At 49.6% G+C, this 21,141-nt stretch overlaps 1 protein-coding gene across 1 annotated transcript; it reads left to right on the forward strand.

Annotated features, from left to right (window-relative positions):
• Positions 1-713: 713 nt before the first annotated feature.
• PSMD3 (proteasome 26S subunit, non-ATPase 3) lies at positions 714-18,568 on the forward strand. Its single transcript, XM_023204241.1, has 12 exons — positions 714-1,265; positions 4,074-4,264; positions 6,542-6,679; positions 8,669-8,805; positions 9,719-9,909; positions 10,071-10,174; positions 15,565-15,679; positions 15,786-15,905; positions 16,034-16,137; positions 16,794-16,949; positions 17,939-17,989; positions 18,115-18,568. Exons 1-12 carry the CDS (start codon positions 1,046-1,048, stop codon positions 18,190-18,192), a joined length of 1,605 nt encoding a protein of 534 aa, XP_023060009.1. The 5' UTR covers positions 714-1,045; the 3' UTR covers positions 18,193-18,568.
• Positions 18,569-21,141: the final 2,573 nt, after the last annotated feature.

Consider the following 21,141-nt stretch of genomic DNA (forward strand, 5'->3'; position numbering starts at 1 on the left):
TAGGCACACCACTAGGTAAACCATCATTCTCTCCTTAGGCACGCTATTATTCTGTTCCCCATTTCACAATGCCTGTCTGGATGCATAAAACCCCTCTCAATGGGCTCCCTAAAGCGTCTGCCAGTAGTGACTCCCACCCTCTTTCCTCAACACTCCCAATCCACCGCAGCCCAGAGCACTGTGTCTGGTTATCTAACCATCTGACTCCCCCGTATACTACATTCTTGAGCTGTTTTTCACCCCCCTATTTGCTAGCCCTGGGCCGTACATAGGGTGGACCCCTATATTTTGTTAAACTGGAGTGATTCTACGCAAATGCACGGTCACCCTGCAGAGAATTGTATGCCTTATCTTCAGCACTAAACTAAAATCTAATCAAGGAAGTCCGGATCCCATAGGATTCTTCCTACTCTCCAGTTCGGTTTATTTTAAGCCCAACAGCCCTAGCTTCACGTCCCTCCTTCGCAGGATGCGCCCTTCCCTCCTGCCGGATGCGCCCAGCCCCGCGGATCTGGAAGGAGACCCCCCCCCACATCGGGGAAAATGGAGCGAACTTGGGCGCAAAACCCGCCCGGCAACTCGTGACGTCATCTCGCCCCGCGCTCGGATGGACTGTACTCACTCCACGCTGGTTGAGATGCTCTTAAAGTCCTCTGTAACCCAGATTGGAGCCTGAGGGGACCTCTCGTGGACGCCCACAGAAATGCACTCGAGAGGAACATAAAAGCATCACAGTTAAGCGCTAGAAAGAAAGCACCAGGAACCCATACAGGCTCCTCCCCGCTCCTTCCTCGAAGCTCCTCCTTCATCCTGCACCTCGGCTGTTGATTTATTTCCCCTTTGTTGACTCGGCCATCGGCCTGCCGTGCCTGGCCTTTCCCAGAAGGCCCAGCGCCGGGAAGGGGTTTGCAGCTGCTCCGTCATCGTGCGGCCGGACGGTAGCCCGCGCTGGTGTGTAGGCCCGGCTCGGCTCCTGGTCTCCGGTGCTAGGGTTCACGCGAGGCCCCGGCCTCGGTCCCCGGACTAGGCCGTGACCCCGGGTGCTATGAAGCAGGAGGGCTCGGCGCGGCGCCGCGGCGCTGACAAGGCGAAACCGCCGCCCGGCGGAGGAGAACAAGAACCCGCACTGCCCCCGGCCCCCCAGGATGTGGAGATGAAAGAGGAGGCGGCGACGGGTGGCGGGTCAACGGGGGAGGCAGACGGCAAGACGGCGGCGGCAGCAGCTGAGCACTCCCAGCGAGAGCTGGACACTGTCACCTTGGAGGGTACGGGAGCCCAAGCCGGGAACGTGCCGCGATCACGGGTGACAGCGACCCCTGTGATTCGGCTTCTCGCTGGGAAGCCAGAGCAGCCTCCACAATCCCCAGTTCCTTGGGATTACCCCCAGATACCTGCCCCCGCCGCCCTGACACTTCTGACTCCATGCCCAATGACTGAACCTTCTCTCCAGGCTGGGAACCACTCCCCTCCCATCCCCTCCGTCCCCATATCTGGGGTTCCATCTTATCTAGGTTCCACTGGGCCTGGGGACTCCTCCTTCTAAGTCCTCCCCTTTCTAAGCCCTCCCCTAAGCCCTCCCCTCTGACCTAGTCCATTTATATCCCACCCGACTGATTTTAGCGCCTCCAATATATGACTGATTGATCCCGCCAGTGTTCGTGTCTACGTGTGTAAACAGGGCCGGGATGACGTAGAATATCGACTCCTGATTTTTAAAACTGTACAGCAGATTTTTGTTGTCCTAGCTGCCTTTAGCACACTCCCCCGAATGAACCATTTCGACCTAGTATCTTGTTTCCTATTTCTCTAACTGAAGTGTCCCAACAGTCCCTTTACTGTCTCCTCCTCCCTTCAGGTCCCTACTGCCCCTCTGTTTCTAAAGGGTCTAAGTACATACACACTTAAAACTTTTCGGGTGTCATCTTTGTTTGGTTTTGTAATACTCACCTTTGGCCTAAACTGCTGTACACCAATGTCTCCTATTTCTTTTCTCCGAGGTTCCTGTTTCGAGTACCTATAGTCCTCTTGTTTCTCCAAGTTCATGTTTTACTTTTAGCACTTAGAGCATCCTGTCTCCATTTGAAGTGGGTAAAGTGAGAGCTTCCCACTGTGATCCTGGTGCCATTTTCGTGGTTCTGGATCAAGTGGGACCAGACTACTTACTAGGTTTTCTTTTCACTAAAATGCGTGAGAAACTAGCTCAAAAACATTGAGATAAGGAAAGTTATCCTCTTAAGTGGTGCTTTTGAGGATGTGATGCTGTTGACTACAGCTCTTACAGTAAAGTTGAGCAACAGGATCAATATCTGATAGAGATCCTTTTACCTAAAGTAGTGACAGCCAATGTTAAAGGTGCCACTCAGCATTGCCTACTGGGTGTGTTTATTACAGGCACTTCATTTTCTTGTTGTAAAGTAATTCATATTCATTGCAGAGATTTTGGAATGTATGAGAAGTTAAAAGCAGGGGGAAGAAAACATGGCTAATATTTTTTCTTATGAATTTTTGAGCTACTGTCCTATAATTGAGAGCAAGTTATGTATACAGTTTGTATCAAGGCATAACTAAATATAAATTTTGAATTTTATGTGTTTTCATTAACATTCATAAACATGATCAGCAATTTATTCCAGAAACATTTATTGAACATCCAATATAGTGGTTAAGAGTAGTACAAGTTCTGGAATTAATTCCCTCATCTATATAAATACGAGTAATAGTACAATACTTTATTGGGTTGTTGTGAACGTTAAAATGCTTAAAACTGTGCCTAGCACATAAATATCAGCTGTTATTATTATATCTTAGTGTGGCCCAGATACCCTGTGCTAAGCGCTAACTATACAGAAGTGCCTAAGAAACTACTCATTGATTGCATTCCCTTACTGCTTTGCATTTAAACTGTTTCTAGTTTCTTGCTATCATAAATAACTTTGAAGCAATCATCTTTGTGCCCAACTTTAAAAAATCTACTTTTATAATTATTTCTTCAGTACAGATTCCCACCAAAACCTATATACCTGAGTTAAAAAGGCTGAACATTTTAAAGGTTTTTGATAGTTATCATCCAGAAAAACTGTGCTGATTTACATTATACCAGGAGAAATGCAGTTTTCACTGTACTCTATAATTTTTTTTTATTTTTTATTTTTTTGAGACAGAGTCTTACTCTGTTGCCCAGGCTGGAGTGCAATGGCGCGATCTCAGCTCACTGCCACCTCCGCCTCCCAGGTTCAAGCGATTCTCCTGCCTCAGCTTCCCAAGTAGCTGGGATTACCGGTGCCCACCACCATGCCCGGCTAATCTTTTTATTTTTGGTAGAGACGGGATTCACCATGTTGGCCAGGCTGGTCTTGAACTGCTACCTTTATGATCTGCCCTCCTCAGCCTTCCAAAGTGCTGGGATTACAGGCATGAGCCACCGCGCCCCGCCTCAAATTTTTTTAATGTTACTAATTTGGTAGTTTAAAAATGTTTCCATGTGCAATTGCTCAAATACTAATGAAATATAATTTTTGTCTGTTAGCCATTTTTCCTCTTTGTATGTTAGTTCGTCTCCATTTTTGTTTTGAAATTATGGCAATATAATCGTTATACCATTATATCTCTTAACTATTTATGCAAGCTCTTTATAGAATAAAAATATGAATCTTTGATCACATTTGTTGAAAATATTTTTCTTTTATATACACAGTTATCTAAAAGGGTTTTTTAAATGAAGTCAAGCTCATTAATCTTTTGTGCGTATGTGATTTCTCCCATTGTTTACATTTAGACAGTCTTTTCCATTAAGATCTGATAAATCTCCAGGTTTCTTTAGTTAATTGGTTTTTCTTTTCTTCCTCTGTCATCCTCTACCCCATCCTGCACCCCCACTGTATTTTTTTTCTTGCCACTTGGTTATGTCTTAAAATCAGTGTTTGGAATCTGTAAATATTGTGTACCCCATTAGGGCAGAAAAGGTGATTGGTCGCATTTTGCCCCACCATGAGAGGCTCCTTAAAACTCCTTGCCTGGAGTGGTGGGGGACTAGGAGTGGAAGTGATATCATTTTCTTCTCTGCTCCTCTTCAGACATCAAGGAGCACGTGAAACAGCTGGAGAAAGCGGTTTCAGGCAAGGAACCAAGATTCGTGCTGCGGGCCCTGCGGATGCTGCCTTCCACATCACGCCGCCTCAACCACTACGTTCTGTATAAGGCTGTGCAGGGCTTCTTTACTTCAAATAATGCCACTCGAGACTTCTTGCTCCCCTTCCTGGAAGAGGTGAGTGAGTCAGGCCAACTTAAAGGGTGCAGGCCTGGTCTCAGACCCCCAGAAATAGCGTTTTCCATCCTAAAGTCCCATCTTATTACCTGTGGTAGCATAAGGAGAGAAGCCAAAGCCAGCCCATTTTAATACTCATCTGCACAGTGACAAGGGAACCGTCCACTGCCCTGTAGTGTCATTCTTCCAAGTCAGGGGATCAGGACCTTCCCAGCCAAACTCATTTCCCACTACCCTGCAACCTGTACCCCCTACTCCAGTTGAGGTTGCGTTGGGTGACCTGTCTGTTGTTCTAGGAGAGAGAAGGTGCTGCTGCCTCTTTCCTCTGAAGCTTCACCATGGAGGAGGCAGAGAACAGTGGTTAGGAGGAACACAGGTGTCAGGGCCAGGCATAGTGGCTCACGCCTGTCATCCCGGCACTTTAGGAGGCTGAGGCAGGCACGGTGGCTCACGCCTGTCATCCCAGCACTTTAGGAGGCTGAGGCAGGCACGGTGGCTAACGCCTGTCATCCCAGCACTTTGGGAGGCTGAGGCAGGAGAATCGCTTGAATCCGGGAAGTGAAGGTTGTAATGAACCAAGATCGCACTATCGCACTCCAGCCTGGGTGACAGAGTGACTCCCTACCTCAAAAAAAAAAAAAACACAGGTTTTAGAGGTAGAGTTGAATTTGAATCCAAACTCTGACAGTTAGTACCTGTGGGACTTGCGCAAGTGACTTCATCTTGCTGTGCCTCATTTTCTTCATTTGTTAAATGTGATGAACGAATTGGGGAGAGGGGAGTGTAAAGCTCCTAGAACAGCGCCTGGCACAGTGAATGCAGACGAAGTCCGTTTGCTGGTGATGGTGGCCTCTGTGCCAGAAGAGACCTCTCCTTGTCGTCTGTAACTGTAAATTCTCCCTCATTATTCATGGCATGGTCCAGATCTCAGCCTTCTCCAATTCCACTGACCTTCCAGCACCTGCATTTCCTTAAAATCCTGTATACTCAGTCAGCTCCGTGGATGGGGAAACTCATAACATCCCTGGAGGTAGGGCAGTGAAGAGTTTATTGTCTGGGAAAGGGGAAAAATGTACTGTTCCCCCAACTCCACCTGGGATGTTTTCTGACCTTCACATCTCTAAACTCCTGAAACATGATTATTTTGGTGGGTGACTGTTAACACTTTATTTTTTCCAGTGTCAGTGACGAAATCTGAAAATAAGTTTTGTGTATATGTTGTCTTTCCCCAAATTTTCTTTGTTCCCACAAGAAACAATTTTTTGGTCTCATTATTCTGATCTCATCTCTAGAATTGTTTCATTAAGCCCTGTCCAGTAGTATTTGCAGTGCTTCCAGGTATGGTGGTTTCATGTGTCCACTTAGGTTGTAGCTTCTTTTTTTTTTTTTTTGAGACGGAGTCTCGCTCTGTTGCCCAGGCTGGAGTGCAGTGGCTGGATCTCAGCTCACTGCAAGCTCCTCCTCCCGGGTTTACGCCATTCTGCCTCAGCCTCCCGAGTAGCTGGGACTACAGGTACCCGCCATCACGCCCAGCTAATTTTTTGTATTTTTATTAGAGATGGGGTTTCACCGTGTTAGCCAGAGTGGTCTCGATCTCCTGACCTCGTGATCCGCCCATCTCGGCCTCCCAAAGTGCTGGGATTACAGGCTTGAGCCACCACACCCGGCCGGTTGTAGCTTCTTTGAAGGTTCCTTACATCGTCCTTTATGTCCCCATTATGTTCTGTAAAGAAGTTTATTATTCTCCTGTAACACTTTATTGTGCTTCTTAATATTCTATTGCCAGCCTCCTTGACTTGTTTTCTTTGTTTTTTTTGAGATAGGGTCTTGCTCTGTCACCCAGGCTAAAGCACAGTGGCACAATTATGGCCCAGTGCAGCCTCAAAGTCCTGGGATCAGGCGATCCTCCTCCCTCAGCCTCCTGAGTAGCTGGGAATACAGGTGCCTGCCACTATGCCTGGCTAGTTCTTTTTTATTTTTTGAGAGATGGGGTCTCGCTGTGTTGCCCAGACTGGTCTCAAACTCCTGGCCTCAAGCATTCTTCTGCCTCAGCCTCCCAGGTAGCTGGCACTACTGGCATGAGCCACCACACCCAACTCCTCCTTGATTTCTTTGGGAAAGACTGTCATCTTTATTTTTTTATCCCTAGCACCTAACAAAATCTTGGCACATGGTAGACACTCAATAAATATATTGAAATACATAGTGAATGCTCAATAAATTCTTGGTTACTTGATCTGACTGAGCTTTTCCATGGTAACTTCTGTCCTCTCCTAGCCCATGGACACAGAGGCTGATTTACAGTTCCGTCCCCGCACGGGAAAAGCTGCATCGGCACCCCTCCTGCCTGAAGTGGAAGCCTATCTCCAACTTCTCATGGTCATCTTCATGATGAACAGCAAGCGCTACAAAGAGGTATCCAGAATGCAGTGAGAGCGATTCATAAGCCCCAAGTGATGCAAGGGGTTTGGCGGGGAGATCGTCCCCGGTGACGAAATGGAAATAATCACTGATTCTTAAGAACTGTCACCCACACTCTTTCCCCATAGAGGTATGCGTTTGATCCCACATCCCAGGAGAACCCACTCCTGCTCTGGGCACTGTGGGACAGGGCTCACAGTGGTCATGCTGTACCGGTCTGTGGGGGATACTAGCATAGTACATTCTTTGGGGAAAATTAGGGGCATTTGGAGACAGAAAGACCTGGGTTCCAATCCCAGCTGTACCCTAGGCAAATTAATTTCTCCCAGCTGTGTGTAAAATGGGGATAATAGTTCCTGCCTTACAAGATAGTTCGCATTACATAAAATTATTTGTTTAGAAATAATTAGCACAATGATCTGCATATAGTAAGCTTTGATGATATTTTCATAAATGGTAGCTGTTACTATGGACGAATAGCTCCATTTTGCATACTGCACTTCCACCACTCCCCCAGCTACGGCCAGCTTCTTTGTTCATTATAGCCACTGTCACAGGAGCACACTGAGGAAATAAGTCCCACTCCTTAATTCCCTGGTTTGTTTCCTTTCCTTTCCACACTGTTTTTGGTTCGTGGTTGGTTGGTTGGTTGGGGGTTGTTTTTGAGACAGGGTCTCGCTTTGTTGCGCATGCTGGAATGCAGTGGTGTGATCACAGTTCACTGCAGCTTTGACCTCCCCATCTTAAGTGATCCTTCCACCTCAGCCTATTGAGTAGCTGGGATTATAGGCATGCGCCACCACGCCCAGCTAAATTTTGTATTTTTTTGTGGAGACAGGATTTCACATTCTTGCCAAGCTGGTCTCCAACCCCTGGGCTCAAGTGATTTCCTGTCCTCCGCCTCCCGAAGTGCTAGGGTTGCAGGCGTGAGCCACTGCGCCTGGCCCACTGTTTTGTTTTTATTGGATGGGGTCTTGCTATGTTAACCATGCTGGTCTTGAACTCCTGGGCTCACGTAATCCTCCCTCCTCAGCCTCTCATGTAGCTGGGATTATAGGCACACGCCACTGTACTTGGCTGTTTGTTTTTGAGATATACTTCACCCCTTTAAAGTGTACTATAGGCCAGGTGTGGTGGCGCTCACCTATAATCCCAGCACTTTGGGAGGCCAAGGCGGGTGGATCACGAGGTCAATCAAGACCATCCTGACCAACATGGTGAAACGCCATCTTTACTAAAAATACAAAAAATTAGACGGGCATGGTGGCACATGCCTGCAGCCCCAGCTACTAAGAAGGCTGAGGCAGGGGAATCACTTGAACCAGGAGCCGGAGGTTGTGGTGAGCCAAGATTGCACCTCTGTACTCCAGCCTGGTGATAGAGCGAGACTCTGTCAAACAAACAAACAAATAAATAAATAAAGTGTACTACAATTTAGTGGGTTTTAGTATATTCCCAAAGTTGTATATCCACCCCTAATTCCAGAACATTTTCATCACCCCAAAAAGAAACACTATACGTATTAGTGGTCACTTTTCATTTTCCCCTTACCCAGCCCCTGGCAGCTATTAATCTGCCCTGTCTCTATTGAGGATTTACTTACTCTGGACATTTCGTGTAAATGGAATTATACACCACGTGCCCTAGGTTTCTGCCTTTTTTCACTTCACATCATGTTTTCAAGGTTGACCCATGTTGTAGTGTGTGTCAGTACTTCATTCCTTTTTAAGGCTGAGTGATATTCCCTCGTGGATATGCCACATTTTGTTTATCTGTTCATCAGCTGATGGGCACTTGGGTCGTTTCTGCTTTTTGGTTATGAATAATGCTTCTGTGAACATTTGTGTACATGCTTTTATGTGAACATAAGTTTCCAGTTCTCTTGGCTGCATATCTAGGATAGGAATTGCTGGCTCAAATGACAACTCCTTGTTTATCCTTTTGAGGAACTGCCACTTAATTATCTTTTGGCTTCCTCCCCAGGCACAGAAGATCTCTGATGACCTGATGCAGAAGATCAGTACTCAGAACCGCCGGGCCTTAGACCTTGTGGCCGCAAAGTGTTACTATTATCATGCCCGGGTCTATGAGTTCCTGGACAAGCTGGATGTGGTGCGCAGGTACAGGCAGCCAAGGATCTCACTCGGGGCCCTCGGGGTCAGAGACTTGGTCAGTCACAAGCACACAACTGTGGACCTGCAGAGGGCGATGAACCAGTAGATGTAAGCAGGAAAGAGGGGCAGTGGTTCCCATGCCTTGTGCCATGTGAGGGATGTGGGAGACAGACTGATGCTAAATGAAGTGGGTCACTGCTGGACTATAAAAAACTGTCCCCAGGTTCTTCCCTTCACTCCACATCAAGGTAGGACTGAGGGTGGGTTAGGGGTGGAGGGACAGGCTAGAAAATATTTTACTTCTTTGCTCAAAACCTGCAGTGGCTTCCCATCTAAAGGAAAGGCAAAGTCCTCACACTACCTCATAAGGCCTGACATAATCTGCTCCATTTTGACCTCCCAGACTTCACCTTCTCCTGTTCCTCAGCCCCAGTGGCCTGCCTTTCCTCTGGTGTGCCCGGCACACTCTTCAGAGCTTTTGCACTGGCTGCCGCTCTGTCCAGAACACTCATCTCTCGCCTCCTTCAAGCCTTCCCTTAACTGATCCCTTCTCAGTGAGTCCTGCCTTGGCCAAGCTATTGAAAAGGTCAACTCATCTTTCTCACCTCCTACATTCCCCATTGCAGTTCCCCTGGCCTCACAGGCCTCCCATCTTCTGCCACACTGCACACTGTGCTTCTTCCTCATGACCATTGCCTCCCCCACTGGGCTGCATTCCCTAAGGGCAGGGTTTTGTCCTTTTTGCACCTCTAGAATAGTACTCTACACCTTAGGCACTCGATAGTTCATTACTCAGCAAATAACCAGAAAAGCGATTTGTATAACTTTTTTAAGGAATTGAGAAAGAGTAAAGAGTCAAAGGCAGTTCAGAGAGTTGTGATTTGAAGCCTTTGATATCTTTCTTCTTTCCTTCTTGAAGCTTCTTGCATGCTCGGCTCCGGACAGCTACGCTTCGGCATGACGCAGATGGGCAGGCCACCCTGCTGAACCTCCTGCTGCGGAATTACCTACACTACAGCTTGTATGACCAGGCTGAGAAACTGGTGTCCAAGTCCGTGTTCCCAGAGCAGGCCAACAACAATGAGTGGGCCAGGTACCTCTACTATACAGGTGAGCAGAGGGGACCAACCCACAAATCAGAGGTGTCTCAGGCCTGCCTGGTGCAAATTTTCCAAGGGGTGGTGCATAAGAGGCCCATTTGGCCCTCTGGCTTGTCTGGGGGGTTGGATGACCCCACTCTGTTGACCAGTTCTCCTCTCCTCCACTCCCAGGGCGAATCAAAGCCATCCAGCTGGAGTACTCAGAGGCCCGGAGAACAATGACCAATGCCCTTCGCAAGGCCCCTCAGCACACAGCTGTCGGCTTCAAACAGACGGTGAGCCACAGACACCATCATCCCTTTGCCTCTTTTTTTTTTCTTTTTTTTATTAAGATGATGTCTCACTATCTTACCCAGGCTGGTCTTGAACTCCTGGGCTCAAGAAGTCCTCCCACCTCAGCTTCCCAAAGTGCTGGAATCACAAGTGTAAGCCACCATGCCTGGCCTCTGCCTCTTACTCATTCCCTACCACTTCAGTTCTCTTCCCTATGCTAGGGGCTAGGAAAGGCATTCTTAACCTTCCTATCCAGAAGAGCCTCAAACTTTTTTCTTTTTTTTTTTTTTTTTTTTTGTGTGTGTGGGGGGGGGGGGGGGGCGGGGGTCTCACTGTTGCTCAGGTGAGAACTTCTGGGCTCAAGCAGTCCTTCTGCCTCTGCCTCCCTAAGTGCTGGGATTGTAGGTGCGAGCCGCCGTGTCTGCAAAAGGTTGCTTCACATCTATGTGTGGATGTCACAAAGCAGACACTACCTGCACCTCTGGCAGTGGATGTTCAGAGTGTTCTCCTTGGCAGATAGGTGTAGAATATTCCTGATTCCCCAGCATGCCTGATAGCCATTCCAGGCATGGACCTAGATTGTGTTGATATAAACCCCAGGTTCTTATCTGGTCCTTCATGTTCACATTTGGAAACTGTATTGTCTCTGGCAGAGGAATCCAGAAAATCTCCATGAGGCTGAGTGGTTCAAGTAAACATAAAACTTGGCCACTTAAGAACTGTCAGTCAGCAAGTATTTAAGCATCAACCCTGGTATGAGGCACGGCACTGTATGGGATAGGAAGGGAGGATAATAAGTGGTCTTTCTTTCTTTTCTATCTTTCATTTTTTTTTTTTTTTTTTGAGACAGAGTCTCCCTCTGTCACCCAGGCTGGGGTGCAATGGTATGATCTTGTCTCACTGCAACCTCTGCCTCCCGAGTTCAAGCAATTCTCCTGCCTCAGCTTCCTGAGTAGCTGGGCAGGTGCCCGCCACCACACCCAACTAATTTTTTTTTTTTTTTTTGTATTCTTTTTTTTGAAATGGAGTCTTGCTCTGTCTCCCAGGCTGGAGTGCAGTGGTACCATCTCGGCTCACTGCACCCCCTGTCTTTGGGGTTCAAGGGATTCTCCTGCCTCAGCCTCCCGAGTAATTGGGATTACAGGCGCCTGCCACCACGCCCAGCTAATTTTTAAATTTTTTTTTTTTTTTTTTGAGACGAGTCTCACTCTGTCGCCCAGGCTGGAGTGCAGTGGCACAATCTTGGCTCACTGTAAGCTCTGCCTCCCGGGTTTATGCCATTCTCCTGCCTCAGCCTCCCGAGCAGCTGGGACTACAGGCGTCTGCCACCACTCCCGGCTAATTTTTTGTATTTTTGGTAGAGACGGGGTTTCACCGTGTTAGCCAGGATGGTTTCGATCTCCTGACCTCGTGATCCTCCCGCCTCAGCCTCCCAAAGTGCTGGGATTACAGGTGTGAGCCACCGTGCCCGACCAACCCAGCTAATTTTTTGTATTTTTAGTAGAGATGGGGTTTCACCATGTTGGCCAGGGGTGGGATTACAGGCGTGAGCCACTCCTCCAGGCCAGGTATTTCTTCTTATTAGAGTATTTCAAAGAGATAAAGAATGTTGACTCAAAGCTTGAGGGTGTGTGTGAAGTTACAGAGCCCAGTAGCCAGGATGTAGACCTAGTCTTCCCAAATTTAAACCTCTGCTCCTACCTTCACACAACATCCACTTCTGTAGCGCCTTGACAGGGAACAGGAGACAGGTACGTTGATTAAGTCAATGTAGTAGGAGATTTATTTTATTTCTGTTCAGAAGTTCAGAGAAAGTCAGATTTGTGTCCGGGCGCGGTGGCTCAAGCCTGTAATCCCAGCACTTTGGGAGGCCGAGACGGGCGGATCACGAGGTCAGGAGATCGAGACCATCCTGGCAAACACGGTGAAACCCCGTCTCTACTAAAAAAATACAAAAAACTAGCCGGGCGAGGTGGCAGGCGCCTGTAATCTCAGCTACTCGGGAGGCTGAGGCAGGAGAATGGCGTAAACCCGGGAGGCAGAGCTTGCAGTGAGCTGAGATCCGGCCACCGCACTCCAGCCGGGGTGACAGAGCAAGACTCCGCCTCAAAAAAAAAAAAAGAAAGTCAGATTTGTTTTTGATCAAATAATGAAAGAGAAAGGATCTTAAAGTTGGCTAGGTACAGGCTCACACCTGTAATCCTAGCACTTGGGAGGCTGTGGCAAGAGGATTGCTTGAGACCAACCTGGGCAGCATATGGAGATACCGCCTCTGCAAAAATAAAAGACCTAGCTGGGTATGATGGCATGCACCTGTAGTCCCAGCCACTTGGGAGGCTGAAGTGCAAGGATCACTTGGGCCCAGGAGGTCGAGGCTGCAGTGAGCCATGATCGTGCCACTGCACTGCAGCCTGGGCAACAGAGCAAGACTCTCTCAAAAAAAAAAGAAACATTAAAATTGAACTGGTCTTTCAGAGATGGGTAGGATTTTCACAAAAAGTGAAGGCTTTTCAGACACACCGGTCGCGTCAGCAAAATGTTAGATTGCTTACAATGTGAGAGACACTAAAGTTTCTTTTGAAAATCACTAAAAATACAAGTAATTAACATATATAGAATGTGTCATGTACCATGAGAGAGGCTTTCAGGCATTTAAATTTTCTCAGTGGCAGGAAGGCGTAGAGAGCTGGAAGAGAGGCCTTGGGCTAGGGCACTGTTGGTGAGGGAGCGCAGGGAGAGAGAGGGCGGAAGTGAAGGCATGTTTGGGAGAAGGCCTGCAACCAGCCCTCTGCCCTCACACACCCCTGTCACCACCCAGCTTACAGAATCAGCTGGGGGTCTGATGAAGCTGTAGATTCCAATTTGGAGAGTCTGCGTTCCTAACAGGCCCTGGATGATGCCAGCGCTGCTGGTGCACAGAGCGCTCTGAGGAGGGCGGTGCTGGCTCATCCTCTTCAGGGCTGGAGGCCGGCTAGCATTCGTTCCTGCAGCTGCCTTGTCTCCTGTAAACTTGAATGTCTCTCTCCACCCATTTTCACCCTCCTTGTCTTTACTTAATGCCAGCTTCGCTACCTGTGTTTTCCATCGCACTCCTTCCTCTCTCTTCCAGATTTGGCCCATCACCTGTTTGCTTCAGTCTTCTGGAGGAAAACCCCCACCCCTGCTGCTTCCCCTCTCAAGCGGCCATTCCTGTCTCCCCCGGCTCCCTCCCCAACAGTGCACTGGCCAGCCCCTTCCCTCCAGTGTTCTGTCTGCTCCTTCTCACCACCTGGGCCTCAGCAGAGCACTCTGAGAGCTTCTCTGTCGAGAGTAAAACCCTCATTCTCCCCTTGAGTGACCTTGTTTGCTTTCCCAGCTTCAGCTCTCGCCTGCATGATGCTCTTCAGCCTGTGCATTACTAACTCCATTACTCTGCTGGGTTGCCACTGCAGGCTTCCACAGACTTGGCGGCTTAAACAAACAAAATTGATTTCATCACAATTCTGGAGGCTCTAAGTCCAAGAGCAAAGTGTGACACGATTGGTTTCTTCTGAGGGCCTCTCTCTTCTGCTTGTCGATGGCCGTCTCCTGGTGCTTTCACATGGTCTTCCCTCTGTGTGTGTCTGTGTCCTGCTCTTGTCTTAGAAGGACAATAGTCATGTAGGATTAGGGTCCACCCATATGACCTCGTTTTACCATAATTACCCCTTTAAAGGCCCTATGTCCAAATACAGTCCCGTTCTGAGGTACTGGGATTTAGGTCTATCCCTTGAACTTTGGGGTTCAAGGGATTCTCCTGCCTAATCCTCCCGAGTAATTGTGTACCGAGGGGCACACAGTTTAGCCCATAACACTAACTCTGACCCCTCTCACGAGCATCAGGCCTGCAGAGCCAGCTCCCCCTCCCACTCCATATCTCTCTCTACAACATGTCCCAAAGAGACCCCTCTTGGCCCCCTTACCATTCCTTCCTCCTGCTTTCCCAATGGAGATCAGGGCCTTGCGATCATCTCTGACTCTCCCCCACCATCCTTCCCGTCACTGGGTCGTCTGTTAAATTATCTGCACGTCTTCTGTGTTTGCCTGTTCCCTGATATTGCCAGCGCCATGGTTCGAGCCACTAATGTTTCCAGACACTTCTACCTGGTCATCTTCTTCTCCACCAGCCCAGCTTACACTCACTTGCCTTACTAAGCAGAGCTTCAGCTCTGTCCTTCTCTGGCCTGGGAAGCCTCCATTGCTCCCCACTGCTGGAGGGCATCATAACAGTCTTGTGAGGTAGACAGGCTAGGTGTTGGTATTGTTATTTGGTAGTTTTAGAGATGGGGAACCAAGGACCCAGTTGCTCAGTGTTTCCTAGCTAGTGAATAGAGACTAAACACCAAGTGTTCTACATGCAGACTTCAAACTGCTCAGCCTGGCATGCAAAATGGCAATGGCATAGTCCCCAGACCGTGGTCCCAACTGTCTCTTTCCTAACAGCTCCCCAGTCACCCACACGTTTCTGCCTCTTTTTCAATCTGTACCCTTGACCCTCCTCCTTTTTCTGTTTTGTCAGACTCCTTAAGGCACTTCATAAATTACCATTTCCAGGGATTTCCCCTCACACATGGGTTACTCCAAGGGACAGGGCAGCCTCGTGGTGCCTGTGGAGGGTGAAGGGTCGGCCTGGCTGTAGGTGTGATCACACACTCCCGTTGTAACCCCTGCCTCCCCGTGAAACTTGCTGCCCCACGATTTAGCTGCTTTGTGTTCCGCGACTGGTGAATTCCTGAGTTAGGGGGCATCATTCCCTCCACTGTAGTTCTCTTGCATGGTGCTGAAATACCCCACTGAAATGCACCACTCAGAAATACCTCACAGTCCTGTGGAGGAAGACAGGCCCGGGTTTCCAGCCACCTTCTATGTCTGGATACTCTGCTCATTCACGGAAGCCAGGCCCCTTCCTGCACTTCTGCCTCTACCCAGATAACGAATTCTACCCACTGATGACCTCCTCTCCTCCAGTAACAGTCTGCCTCTCTAGTGAGCATCTCTAGCTGACGCATGTTCCATTCTCCAGGCCTGCGAGCCCTGGTCCCTCGCTGTTGCTGAACCACAGCACCCGCCCTTCTGGCCTCACTTCAGAGCACTGTCATTTCAGAGCAGACTGTGCGCAGGGTGGCCAGGTGAAATGCAGCTGAGGGCTCCGCAACCAAATGTGACCAAAGGCCACATTCCCAGCACCCGGCTCCAAAGGCAGAGCTTGGGTTCCATGCCCAGCACAGGTTTTCAGGGCTCCCTCCTCTCTCTGGGCCTAAACAACGATCCCTTTCTCTGTTTCCCACTACATCTGGCAGAATTCAGGCCACATTTCATTTTCTTCTGCCCATGGGGCTCCCAGCCCACTGTGTTGCCCTGTCACTCTGTCCAGGTGCACAAGCTTCTCATCGTGGTGGAGCTGTTGCTGGGGGAGATCCCTGACCGGCTGCAGTTCCGCCAGCCCTCCCTCAAGCGCTCACTCATGCCCTATTTCCTTCTGACTCAAGGTAAGGCTGGCTCCCCCACCCCAGAGCCCGCTAGGCCCCTTCACTGGGGCCTCTTACGTGCCTGTGGCCATTTGCACCATCCAGTCTACTCCTGTTCTCCCTGCAGCCGTCAGGACAGGAAACCTAGCCAAGTTCAACCAGGTCTTGGATCAGTTTGGGGAGAAGTTTCAAGCAGATGGGACCTACACCCTAATCATCCGGCTGCGGCACAACGTGATTAAGACAGGTGTGGATCAGGATCTGAGGGACTGTTGGAGGAGCAGAAGCCAGGCCGGGGCAAACCTAGTGGGTATCCTTGGGCAAGTGAAGGGTCTGTGCCCGCCCTGCCCACCCCATTGCTCCTTCCTCTCCCAGGTGTACGCATGATCAGCCTCTCCTATTCCCGAATCTCCTTGGCCGACATCGCCCAGAAGCTGCAGTTGGATAGCCCTGAAGATGCAGAGTTCATTGTTGCCAAGGTGGGGCTGGTTCAGGAACCACAGTGACCAGGTTGTCACTTTCCTGCCAATCTCAGGAGGCAGGAGTGGGAGGAGTTTGGCCAAGGAGGGGAATAGGTAAAGCAATGGCGTAGTCATTTCAGGGAGGGCCCATCATTTGCAGTGAAGCCAAGAAGTTGCCAGAGAGAGAATGGATGTACATGTGAGTGTGTGAGTGTAGATGTGTGCACATGTTGAGTTTATGATAGTGCTTGTGAGTGTCAGAATATAAGGAGGGCAGAGGAATGGGAAGGAACAAGATTTTCTCTGGTTTAGAAGATGGGCATGCTGGGCCAGGTGTGGTGGCTCATGCCTGTAATCCCAGCACTTTGTGAGGCCGAGGAGGGTGGATCACCTGAGGTCAGGAGTTCGAGACAAACCTGGCCAATTTGGCGAAACCCCGTCTCCACTAAAAATACAAAACTTAGCCAGGCCTGGTGGCGGGTGCCTGTAATCCTGGCTACTCGGGAGGCTGAGGCAGGAGAATCGCTTGAACCCGGGAAGTAAAGGCTGCAGTGAGCCGAGATCGCACCACTGCACTCTCTTGCCTGAGTAACAGAGCGAGACTCCATCTCAAAAAAAAAAAAAAGAAGAAGAAGATGGGCATGCTGGTGAACTTTCCTCTTCGGGGGCTGCAGGCCATCCGGGATGGTGTCATTGAGGCCAGCATCAACCACGAGAAGGGCTATGTCCAGTCCAAGGAGATGATTGACATCTATTCCACCCGAGAGCCCCAGCTGGCCTTCCACCAGCGCATCTCCTTCTGCCTAGATATCCACAACATGTCTGTCAAGGTGAGAAGCCTGTGGTTACAGAGTCACACCTGGCAGCAGCACTCCCCTCCCTCCACACTCATGGATTCCTCAGAGAAGACTGGCTTTATTTGTGACCCAGGTTCCATCCAGTCTCTGTAAAATCACTGAGCTGCGGCACAGGGGGCCCAGAATGGGAAGGGGACTTGGCCGTAGTTCCATAGCCAGTTGCCTTCTCCTATTGCGTTTAAGGGATGATGTGGTCACCAGGGAGGACCAGGCAGGTATTCAGAGGGTTGGGTTCTACATTTGGTTCCAAATTTGAGTCATTTAACTTCTCAGAGCTCTGTTTCTCCATCTCTGAAGTTGATAGGGAGGTGTTACCTGTCTTGCTCGCTTCACAGGGTTGGTAAGATTAAAAGAAGTCCCTGTATTGAGGCAGTTAGCGAAGTTTAAATTGTAAAAAAGATGGCGCTGGTATCTAGCTCCACAAAAGGGTGAGCCCTCGTCCTCAGTTAAGCACTGAGTTTGGTGCTGTTACTATTTGGTTGCCATGTTTTTTTCTGGTCTCCTCCCAGGAAACTAGGATATTGCTGCCTTGCTTAAAATCCGGCTAAGCCCTACTCCATGTGACATGCAAGGCCGTTTGTAACCTGGTCCCTTAGGTCTTGCCTCCCCTCCCGCTCCTGCCCCACCACCCAGCAGCCAGCCCCACTGAATGCAGGCCAGGCCCCTCCCACATGGAATCCTCCACTGGGAAGGCCTCTCCCCATTCCCACATCCACTGTGTTCCTCCTTTTCCTCCTCCCTGCCCAATCGAGAGAGTTGGTCATTTATTCCTCTTTTTTCAGCATTTCCCACAGGGCACTGTAATAATTCCTTTGATGCCTAGCCCCCCACTAGAGTAACTGGAGAGGGCCGCTGTCTCCTGCCCGGTGTCTAGCTCACAGAGGGATGCAGGGAGTACACGTTGCGTGACTGCCTCACCTGCTTCCTTCCCTCCCTTATCTTCTCTCTTTGCTGTGCGCCAGGCCATGAGGTTTCCTCCCAAATCATACAACAAGGACTTGGAGTCTGCAGAGGTAAGCTCTCTGCTTTCTAGGTGAGACTGAAAGGTCAAACTTCCACACAGAAGGGGAGGCGGGGAAGTGTCCGGAAGGGCTGGGAGTTGCTCTGAAGCTTTGGCCTCACTTGCCTCTCTCCCCAGGAACGGCGTGAGCGAGAACAGCAGGACTTGGAGTTTGCCAAGGAGATGGCGGAAGATGATGATGACAGCTTCCCTTGAGCTGGGGGGCTGGGGAGGGGTAGGGGAAATGGGGACAGGCTTTTTCCCCCTTGAGGGTCCCCTGCCCAGAGCACTGTCCCCATTTTCCCACACACAGCTCATAGGCTGCACTCGTGCAGGGGGTGGGGGTGCTGGGAGCCAGCCACCCTGACCTCCCCCAGGGCTCCTCCCCAGCCGGTGACTTACCGTACAGCGGGCAGGAGGGTGGGCAGGTGACCTCCCCGGGCAGGGTCCTGGCCAGTGGTGTGGGAGCAGGAGGGGAAGGATAGTTCTGTGTACTCCTCTTGGGAGTTGGGGACTAGAACTGGGATGTCTTGGCTTGTATGTTTTTTGAAGCTTCGATTATGATTTTTAAACAATAAAAAGTTATCCAAAGCGCTTTGTGCATCAGTTGCTGTACTTCACTGCAATATTGGCAGGCTCGGATTTTGGGTTTTTTGGCCTTAGAGTACTAGCCCCAGGTGTGTAATCTGAGGGCCTGATGGGTCTGCAGATGGGGAGGTGCCCAAGGGAGGATGAAGGGACCCTGAGCTGGGGTCGGGGGCCTGGGTTTACTCTGTTTCGTACCTGTGTGGCTTTGGCAAGGTCTTGTTAGGGAAGGTGTACCATGCGTCCATCACCAGCTGCAGACCTTCACATCCCAATACAGGCACCCGGTGGTGCTTCATGGATATTATGGTTTTTACAAATTGAAGGTGTGGCCGGGCATGAAGGTTACAAATTACAAAATGAAGGTGTGGCCCAAAACTTTGGGAGGCTGAGGTGGGCAGATCACTTGAGGTCAGGAGTTTTGAGACCAGCCTGGCCAACATGGCAAAACCCCGTCTCTACTAAAAATAAATTAGCTGGGCGTGGTGGTGGGCGCCTGTAATCCCAGCTACTTGGGAGGCTGAAGCAGGAGAATTGCTTGAACCCGGGAGGCGGAGCTTGCAGTGAGCCGAGATCTTGCCACTGCACTGTAGCCTGGGCGACAGAGTGAGACCGTTTCTCGGAAAAAGAAAAGGACAAATTGAAGGTTTGTGGCAACCCTGCATCAAGCAAATCTGTGGGTGCCATTTTCCCAACAGCATATGCTCACTTAACACCTCTGGGTCACGTTTTGGTAAATCCTCTCAATATCTCAAACTTTGTCATGAGTGTATCTGTTTTGGTGATGTGGGATCAGTGATCTTTGATGTTACTATTGTCATTGTTGGGGCACCACAAATTGCACCCATATAAGATGGTGAACTTAGCCGGGCACGGTGGCTCACGTCTGTAATCCCAGCACTTTGGGAGGCCAAGGCTAGTGGATCCCTTGATCTCAGGAGTTGGAGATCAGCCTGGGCAACACAATGAAACCCCACTGCTACAAAAAAATACAAAAATTAGCTGGGCATGGTGGCCTGAAGTGGGAGGAGCCTTGAGCCTGGGAGGTACAGGCAGAGGCTGCAGTGACCTGAGATCCTGCCACTGCACTCCCACCTGGGCGACAGTGCAACCCTGTCTTGAAACGAGAAAACAGAAAAAGGGAGAATCACATATCTCTCACTTTAAATCAAAAGGTCAAAATAATTATGCTTAGTGAGGAAGGCGTGTTGAAAGCTGAGAGAGGCCAAAAGCCAGGTCTCCTACACCAAACAGGTAGCCAAGTTGTGAAGGAGGAGTTCTTTAAGGAAATGAAAAGTGCTGCTCCAGGTTGGGTGCGGTGGCTCACACCTATAATCCCAGCACTTTGGGAGGCTGAGGCCGACAGATCACAAGGTCAGGAGTTCGAGACCAGCCTGGCCAACATGGTGAAACCCCGTCTCTACTACAAATACAAAAATTAGCCAGACATAGCAATGGGCACCTGTAATCCCAGCTACTCGGGAGGCTGAGACAGGAGAATCCTTGAAACCAGAAGGCAGAGGTTGTGGTGAGCTGAGATCATGCCATTGCACTTCAGCCTGGGCAACAAGAGCAAAACTCTGTCTCAAAAAAAATTTTTTTTTGAAAGAGTTCAAGACCAGCCTGGCCAACATGGTAAAACCCCACCTCTGCTAAAAATGCAAAAAATTAGCTGGACATGGTGGTGCACACCTGTAATCCCAGCTACTTAGGAGGCTGAGACAGGAGAATCGCTCGAAGTGGGGAGGCGGAGGTTGCAATGAGTCAAGATCGCACCACTACACTCCAACCTGGGCAACAGAGTGAAATTCTGTCTCAAAAAAATAAAAAATAAAGGCCGGGTGCAGTGGCTCACACTTGTAATCCCAGCACTTTGAGAGGCCGAAGCGGGTGGATCACCTGAGGTCAGGAGTTCAAGACCAGCCTGACCAACATGGAGAAACCCCGTCTCTACTAAAAATACAAAATTAGCCAGGCGTGGTGGCGCATGCCTGTAATCCCAGCTACTTGGGAGGCTGAGGCAGAATCACTTGAACCTGGGAGGCAGAGGTTGCAGTGAGCCGAGATCGCACCATTGCACTCCAGCCTGGGCAAAAAGAGCGAAACTCTGTCTCAAATAAATAAATAAAAATAGTAAATAAAATTAAAAGTGCTGCTCTGGTGGACACATGAATGATATGAAAGCAGAACAGCATTATTGCTGATATGGAGAAAGTTTGAGTCTGGAAAGAAGATCAAACCAGCCACAACTTTCCTTTAAGCCAAAGCCTAGTGTGGAGCAAGGCCCTCACTCTCTTCAATCCTTTGAAGGTAGAGAGGTGAGAAAGTTGCAGAAGAAAACTCAGAAGCTGCCGGGCGCGGTGGCTCAAGCCTGTAATCCCATTTGGGAGGCCGAGACGGGCGGATCCCGAGGTCAGGAGATCGAGACCATCCTGGCTAACACGGTGAAACCCCGTCTCTACTAAAAAATACAAAAAACTAGCTGGGCGAGTTGGCGGCGCCTGTAGTCCCAGCTACTTGGGAGGCTGAGGCAGGAGAATGGCGTGAACCCGGGAGGCGGAGCTTGCAGTGAGCTGAGAT

Source organism: Piliocolobus tephrosceles, chromosome 16 (genome assembly GCF_002776525.5).
Source record: "Piliocolobus tephrosceles isolate RC106 chromosome 16, ASM277652v3, whole genome shotgun sequence".
Classification (NCBI taxonomy): domain Eukaryota; kingdom Metazoa; phylum Chordata; class Mammalia; order Primates; family Cercopithecidae; genus Piliocolobus; species Piliocolobus tephrosceles.

Coding starts and splice junctions, on each gene's coding strand:
- PSMD3 (XM_023204241.1), top strand. CDS start 1,046: ATGAAGCAGGAGGGCTCGGCGCGGCGCCGCGGCGCTGACAAGGCGAAA. Junction 6,680..8,668: donor ACAGCAAGCGCTACAAAGAG/GTATCCAGAATG, acceptor CTTCCTCCCCAG/GCACAGAAGATCTCTGATGA. Junction 9,910..10,070: donor CAGGTACCTCTACTATACAG/GTGAGCAGAGGG, acceptor CTCCACTCCCAG/GGCGAATCAAAGCCATCCAG.